Consider the following 8,851-nt stretch of genomic DNA (forward strand, 5'->3'; position numbering starts at 1 on the left):
GAAGCCAAATCACATGACTTTGCTGCATGTCATTGTACATGAATTTGAATCACACAGTCAAATTATTGTCAAGAATTCAATTTTATTGCATAATGGATATATAACACTAATTAACAAGTGCAACTATATACTCTCATTAGAAATTATTTCTTCCTCAGGGAAATGAATATGAAGAAGTATTTTCCCTTTCCCATCAAACGATGCTTGGCCACATGATCCGCATACCTTCCGAATAAATCTCAAATTATAGTGCCTCCAAAATGAGTAGCCAACGTGGGCTCTGTATTTGTAACAATCCTTATACAATTTGCCACGTTTTGTGCTCCTCTATACTTGTAGCTTTCATCAAAGGGATCCCAACTGGCTTCGAAAGTTTCAAGCTTATCAAGATTGAAGGACCCCTCTTCTTGAACCATGGTCCTTACTTCACCCTCAGAGGGATGATATATAGGAAGATTGAACGAATTCAAATCAGCCTCTAAATCAAAAATAAAATGGCCATAAAAACCTCACCCACAATACAATAAAATTTAGTATAGTTAGTAGAAGAGAGTAAGTAAGCTGACCTCCGCCAACATGTCGAGGAGAGATTTGGCTAGCAGCTCCCAAAGGTCACAACAATCTCCGCTAGAGGGATCTTCCATATTCCTGCCGATTATCGTAATAACCATACACCCTCCAGGTTTGATTTCCTCAGAGCGTAAGCCTAAAAATAATGAGAAATCCCTCTGAAATTGGTTTGTGTATGCTTCGATGACGGTGGGAGGGCTTCCATTGGCAATGTATATATGTCCCTTGTTCTTTTCTAGCCCAGCTGGAGCCTGACATTTATTTAAATGGCTAGACAATTCATACATGCATCTTTGATAACGTTTAAGGGAATAAGCTTAACAAAAATGCTTGTGTAGCCTCTCCCAAGTTAAAAATTTTCGACTTTTTTTTTTGTCATAGAAAAATTTTGTTTAGTATTTTATTTTAATAATTTTTTTTTTCAAAAATTTTCATTGCTCCCTTTAAGAGAAGTGATTCATAAATTGCAAGCATCATGTACTAATCATGCTTCTTTGACTTGATTGAAAACTAAAGATCTTCATGACTAGTGTTGATGCAGAGAAGACCTAGAGACACTGTACCTCCCTGAAGTTCTCGCCTCCTCAATTGAGAACGATGACTCCTTTCATTCTCCTGCAAAAGATGTTCGGATAGGTGGTTCGGACACACCCTTCGAAGCTTTTGTCAGTTTGGCGGTCCAGCATATTGGTATTCTTAGGCGTTTCTCAAGAATGCTTACCTCCCCCCTTTTTGACGAGGTGGGGGCCTTTTATAGTGTCTGGAGCCTCGTCACTTTGAAGATGGGGAGGCTATATCAAAGATATAATTTATTGTATAAAATAAATAAATAAAAGATATAATAATTAAATATATAGTAGTAATATTTTCAGAATCGAATCGATTATTAAATTAAATATACAATTTATTGGTCAAACTAATGGTTGAACTATGGTCAAACTAGTGACGTTATAATTATATAATTTATATATTATATAATTTTAAAATATATAATTAAAATTTTCAATAATATTTTATTTTTATATTTGATATATCAAATTAAATTATAAATATAAATATAATATATTAATAATTTAAATTTTATTAAATAGAACATGCATAATATTCAATTTTAAAGATATTTTAAAGATGGAAAGAAAATCATAATATTTAATTTCGTCTCCATGTTTTTGTATTTTATTGTTTTAAAATTATTATATTGATTATTCATATTATTTTTACAACTATTATTATATTATTTTCATAATTATTGTTGTAAAAATAAAAATGAAAGTAAACATTTACATGAATTCAAAGGTTTGTATGACAAAAATTTGAAAAAAATATAATAATCTTGCTATATATTTAATTTTGCAGCATTATCATATAAAGTTACACATAGTTCAATGACCTTATTTTTGTTTTTAAAGCCGGAGGTTAGTGGATCAAGTCTTCCACCTTCCTGGAATTAAGTTCCACATTGGAAAAGCATTAAACATACACAAGGTAGAAAGACCTTGCTTGCAACCCAAGTTGCTTCCCACCTTGATAGTGGATTGGGCTTTCTTCCACCATATGCAGAAGGCAACTGGACTGGGCTTTTGTGGTTGTCACCCAGGCTGGGTTTCCATAGCAAGTGAAAATTGACCCACTTTTGGGCTTGGCCGGTTCTTAGAAACCGAACGGTCCGTCCGATTTGATGGTCTCACCGCTGATCCGACATTAATCGCAAAATTAAGTAGGTGTGACTTGGTAAACAACTTTGCAATTATACTAGTCAAAAAATCCTTTACCAATCAATTGAGTTTTGTATCATTTAATCATAACACCAAATACCAAGTATTAGTCTTATGTAAAGTAAAAAGTTCCTTAATCATAACCTGGGAAGAATGTGGAGGAGGAGAATCCATAATCTCAAAAGGTGTTGAAGCACTCGTAGAAGGAAACCAAAGTATCAATATCTGCATGAAAACTATCTATATCAACAAAAATATCAATATCTGTATGAAAACTATCTATATCATTTAAGAAAGGATCAATGCAAATAAGTTCGGACTTAAAGATATTATGAGATTCAATATGAATAGAAAAGAAAGGTATATGCTTAAAAAAGAAAACATGACGAAAAAAGAAGATATATGTTTAAAGAGGAAATAATAGTAGAAGACATAAAATCATAGAAGAAAAAGAGACGTAGAATTTGGATTCATATTCAATAAATAAATAGGGGCAATACAAAATTAAATTGCATATACAATCTTTCCAAATGTTCTCAAATCTTTTTGGCAATTTCATACTTCACCAACTATATGCCTATCAAATTATCAAACAGAGTTGTTAATTCAAATGATAATTTTCAAATTGCTTCCTTCTGAAACATCTAATTGTTCTATTCATTCATAGTAAAGGTTTACGTAGAGTGTTAATAATATAATCCACATGTTTTTGTCATTTACAAAATTTTTTATCACATAACTCCAACACAAATAATTTTTTCCATCCAATCTTACACTAGTAGATTGAAAGGAATCATCTTGTTCACTAACTATGATGAGTAAACAACAAATAATCACTAAACAAAAGAAAGTAGATACAAATCGAAGAAAATAAATACGAAATCAAATACCGGGATCAAATAGGAAAAGAACGATGCAATCATCCACTACGATATTTCACGATCAAACACAACAAAAAAGAATTTCATGATCAACTATATATGATTTTTTTTTCTAGGGCTTCGCCTTGAACTCCAAGCAGGGGGCACACTGTCCCATAAAACCTCCCTGCCAACTCAAAGTTGGATTCGTGAAAGCAATATATGAGATTAAATTCTCTTCCATAAGATCGCAAATCAAAGGTCCCATTAAAGTTCAATTTCGCTATGATATCATGTTGAAATCAGAAAAAAATTTAAAGAGAAAAAAAAAGGAAATAAAATCTATGATTTCTTATATGAATTTTCTTGAAAATGGGTATAATACCATTAGAATTTAAATAGACCTAATAAAAGAAAATAAAGATTAATTTACCCTTCTAAAAATAATAATAATTCTATTATACAAATTAAATAAACAAGAGATATAGTAATTACATATATAAATATATAATAACTAAATATATATATATATAGTTATGTATGCATGCATGTATGTAGGATTTTCTAGTGAAAAGTCTTGGGCTGGTCGTTTAATTTCAGGGGCTAACTGATGTAACATCTTAGGAGACACTCGCAATTAATAAAGCCAAATCATAAGCCTTTGCTACATGTCACTTTACATGAATTTGAATCACGGTTACATTATTCTCGTGAACTCAATTTATTCTTTACAGCACATACTGGATGTATAACAGTATTAAACCACTCCCATTACTAATTATTTATTTGTCAGGGAAATGACCAAGAAGAAGTATTTTATTTTTCCCTCCTCCATCAAAAGATGCTTGGCCAAATGATCCGCATACCTTCCAAATAAATTTCCAATTATAGTGCCTCCGAAATGACTAGTCAAGGTGGGCTCTGCAATACTCCTCACATAATTTGCCACGTTTAGTGCGCCTCTATACTTGTCGCTTTCATCAAAGGGGTCCCAACTGGCTTCAAAAGTTACAAGCTTATCAAGATTGAAGGACCCCTCTTCTTGAACCATAGCCCTAACTTCACCCTCAGAGGGATAATAATATAATATACAGCAAGATTGAACGAATTCAAATCAGCCTCTTCAATCAGCTCCTACATAAAAATTAAAAAAGGCCATTAAAACCTCACAAACAATACAATAAATTTTAGTATAGTTAGCAGAAGAGGGTAAGCTAACCTCCGCCAACATGTCGGTGAGAGATTCGGCTAGCAGCTCCAAAAGGTCACAACATTCTCCGCCAGAGGGATCTTCCGTACTCCTGCTTATTGTTGTAATAACCATACGCCCTCCAGGTTTGATTTCCTCAGAGCGTAAGCCTAAAAAATAATGAGAAATCCCTCTGAAATTGGTTTGTGTATGCTTCGATGACGGTGGGAGGGCTTCCATTCGCAATGTGTACATGTCCCTTGTTCTTTTCTAGCCCAGCTGGAGCCTGACATTAATTTAAATTGGCTAGACGATTTATACATTCATGACATAAAATTAAAGAAGTGTTTTTGAATGTCGAAGGGAATAAGCTTAAGAAAAAGGCTCGTGTAGCCCCTCTCAAGTTAAAAATTCTGTTTACTATATTTTATTGAATATTGTCTTCAAAAGCTTTTATAATTTGTACTTTGGACTTGATCTTTTGGCAATAGGGAAGTAATTCATAAATAGCATGAATCATGGTGGACTAATCATGCACCTTTGACTTGATTGAAAAGTAAAGATCTTCATGAGTAGTACATAGGGAAATGGACTGTGGAATTAATTTGAAGTGCATAGCTTAATCACTCAAGTGGTTGGATTCCTCTTTCAACTGGCCCCTTCAGAATATATATGGATGCAAATAATTCTAAACAAGCAATTGTACCTGAGACAGCCAGTGAACGCTACAAGAAGAGTGAACAAAATCTAGGCTCCTGCTCGGAAAAATCCTGCTGTAGAAAGAACCTGGCACTCCCGTTATGAAGCAATTCCCCAGTGTGCCGTCCTCCTCTTTTGTCAGCTTCTCATAGAAATCCGGCAGCAAACTGAAAATGTTGTTGAAGTCATTTCCCGGAAGATCATTCAGAAACACTTGGAACTCGGGCGACTTTCAATTCATTCCTCTCGACATCCCATGGATGGTGTGTACACTACAAGAAAAAAGGTCATTGTTGACATATATTATCTTGACTTAAGGTGATATGTGTCAATATTGCCTATTTAAATGAACAACTATGACATATAAAACTTGTTTAAACCAATAATGACATATATAAAATTCATTGAATTCTTTCATGACTTATATAATAAAATCTTGATAGATAATTTATAAGTCAATGTATAGTTAGCATGTTTATATGTCAAGATACTTAAATAAAAACAATAATGATAATAATTTGTTTGATATGTGTATATTTAATTTACTTACTAAGTATTATAAATTGAAGTGACAACAATCAATTTTGATTAAGGAAGTCAATGTTTATTTAATAATTTTTTTTTTAGTAATGTTAATATCAATTTTCATTTTTTTTATCACATTGATTAAATTGTTTTTTAGTCTATATCAATAGCAATGAAATAAATTTTTATAAATCATTTTTTATTCACTAATTTAGTGAAATAAAATTTGCTACATTATGGTTTTTTTTATAACTAGAAATAAATAAAATCAATACTAATAAACTATTTTTTTTATTCATTGATGTTAATGAATTTTTTTTTGAGTTTGTATTAATATAATATTTTTTTTCATTATTTTTAAATTAGTAATTAACTTGTATTTGATTTAAAAATAATCAATAAATTTGTGTAAGCTTGAAAATTAAGATATTTGAAATTTTGATTTATAAATTGTCAGACATAATATTAGGTTTCAAAATTTTATTTTTTAAGTTAACTCATACAAATTTAGACATTAGGAAAGAAGAAAATTAATTATGGTAAATTGAAATTATAAAAGTTATAAATATATTCCATAAATTGATTCTCATAAAGTTAACTGATAAAATAAGAACTTAAATTTTGGTGTGATAAGATTAATGTTGGTGAAATCTAAACCGTTTATTTTTTAATCTCATCTCTACCATTCATTTCAAAGAATCCTAAGAGATCACATTTTTCTCACCCACTTCTCTGCCACCGCTACTCTCCATTCTCTCTCTGTTTTTTCTTTCCTCCTTCCTATTTTTTTTCCTGTTCTTTCTTCATACCCATGCCACTCTCCCATCTCAACAATAGCGCAACTATCAGTCCGGTGATGCCACCAATCGACATTGTCTCTCTCTCTCTCTCTCTCCATTTTTTTTCTCTCTCACTCTCACCTTCCCATCTTCACCATGCCATCTCTCATTGTCACCGTTGGCTGCGCCAACCACAGTCGGTTGCGCCAACCATAGTCGGCTGCACACCATTTCCATGATCCCACTATAGCGACCCCTTCTGCCACCATTCTCATCGCCCACAGTCGACAACCACTTGTTGCCACCCATATTAGCTCCACCACACCTTCTCTTCATGTGCCACCTATGGTCGTCATTACCTATTCAGACGATGGGTTTGTGGAGAGGGAGTCTCCTTCTCGGCAGTGACAACGCAACGATCAACACGAGAGGTGATTTTCTTGCTACCCAAATAGTCTGATTTATCTGCAACGTTTCTTCCATTTTTGACTTTCAAACATCTAAGTCCCTTCCTGTTTCCCCACCTTAACAAAAAGTCTGGTTCCGAACCTCTACACCGTTTCTGATTCTTCATTTCCTTATCCATTTCTATATCTCTGCAACAAAAACGACACCACATTAACAACACCCATCTCGATTTTCTTGAGAAAATGCTAGAAAATATTAGGGTAAAAAAAATACTACAAACTCTAAGAAAACGATCTTCCAATCACCTCAAGATCAAAGAAAATCCTTCAAAAATATCTATAATTACTATGCATTTCAACAAATAAACAATGACCCATCAGCGAAATCTCAAACAAAAATCAGTGAATAAAGCTCATATTAGGTTTCAAAATTTTATTTTTTTAAGTTAACTCATACAAATTTAGACATTAGGAAAGAAGAAAATTAATTATGGTAAATTGAAATTATAAAAGTTATAAATATATTCCATAAATTGATTCTCATAAAGTTAACTGATAAAATAAGAACTTAAATTTTGGTGTGATAAGATTAATGTTGGTGAAATCTAAACCGTTTATTTTTTAATCTCATCTCTACTATTCATTTCAAAGAACCCTAAGAGATCACATTTTTCTCACCCACTTCTCTGCCACCGCCACTCTCCATTCTTTCTCTGTTTTTATTTCCTCCTTCCTATTTTTTTTCCCGTTCTTTCTCCATACCCATGCCACTCTCCCATCTCAACAATAGCGCAACTATCAGTTCGGTGATGCCACCAATCGACGTTGTCTCTCTCTCTCTCTCTCTCTCCATTTTTTTTCCTCTCTCATTCTCACCTTCCCATTTTCACCATGCCATCCCTCATCATCACCGTTGGCTGCGCCAACCACAGTCGGCTGCACACCATTTCCATGATCCCACTACAGCAACCCCTTCTGCCACCATTCTCATTGCCCACAGTTGACAACCACTTGTTGCCACCCATATTAGCTCCACCACACCTTCTCTTCATGCGCCACCTATGGTCGTCATTACCTATTTAGACAATGGGTTTGTGGAGAGGGAGTCTCCTTCTCGGCAGTGACAACGCAACGATCAACACGAGAGGTGATTTTCTTGCTACCCAAACAGTCTAATTTATCTGCAACGTTTCTTCCATTTTTGACTTTCAAACATCTAAGTCTCTTCCTGTTCCCCCATCTCAACAGAAAGTCTGGTTCTGAACCTCTACACCCTTTCTGATTCTTCATTTCCTTATCCATTTCTATATCTCTACAACAAAAACGACACCACATCAACAACACCCATCTCGATTTTCTTGAGAAAACGCTAGAAAATATTAGGGTAAAAAAAATACTACAAACTCTAAGAAAACGGTCTTCCAATCACCTCAAGATCAAAGAAAATCCTTCAAAAATGTCTATAATTACTCTGCATTTCAACAAATAAACAATGACCCATCAGCGAAATCTCAAACAAAAATCAATGAATAAAGCTCCAAAGATTAGAAAAAGAACTACAAGGAGAAGAGTCCATTACATAGTAGCAAAAATGTAGAAAAATAAGCAAATTTTCTGGAAAAAAAAATACCCATTTTCCCTAGAAAATAAGACAACCTCAGATCAGTTTTTCCAACTTTTTGCCTCTGCAAGATGTGTTTGGACACCAAGAAAAAAGATAAAAAAAAACGACACTCTTGTTTTATCTTCTCCAAGGCCTCTCACCCAAAATCCTTCCCTCTTCTTGTTCAGCCTATTTTTCTTACTCTTTTATTTGTATTGAATTGAATATTGGATGTAAAATAAATAAAAAAAATTATAATTGTTTAAAAAACTGATGACCGTCAGATGTGAAATGGAAGGTCAGATAAGGTTCCTCCTATGTAGCTCAGTGGGTTAAAGGCCCAAGGGTTTTGGCTATATTCCTATTTGGGTGGTGTTAAGACACTGAGGTTAGAGTGAGACTAACCATTTCCCCACTTTCTCTCTCTTATTCTCAAATCTATTATGGATTTTCTTCAATTGAATCAATCCACATCACCCCATTTTTATCCCCTGTGACAAAAAT

General features: G+C 33.4%; 1 protein-coding gene across 1 annotated transcript; it reads right to left on the bottom strand.

Moving 5' to 3' along the window:
* Window positions 1–239: 239 nt before the first annotated feature.
* LOC132253680 (benzoate carboxyl methyltransferase-like) lies at window positions 240–4,196 on the bottom strand. The gene is made up of 3 exons (XM_059736592.1): window positions 4,012–4,196; window positions 567–648; window positions 240–476 (listed from the first exon to the last, which is right to left on the bottom strand). Exons 1-3 carry the CDS (start codon window positions 4,194–4,196, stop codon window positions 240–242), a joined length of 504 nt encoding a protein of 167 aa, XP_059592575.1.
* Between the last annotated feature and the right edge of the window lie 4,655 nt (window positions 4,197–8,851).

The sequence above is a fragment of the Vitis vinifera genome, chromosome 4 (assembly GCF_030704535.1).
Source record: "Vitis vinifera cultivar Pinot Noir 40024 chromosome 4, ASM3070453v1".
NCBI classification, from domain to species: domain Eukaryota; kingdom Viridiplantae; phylum Streptophyta; class Magnoliopsida; order Vitales; family Vitaceae; genus Vitis; species Vitis vinifera.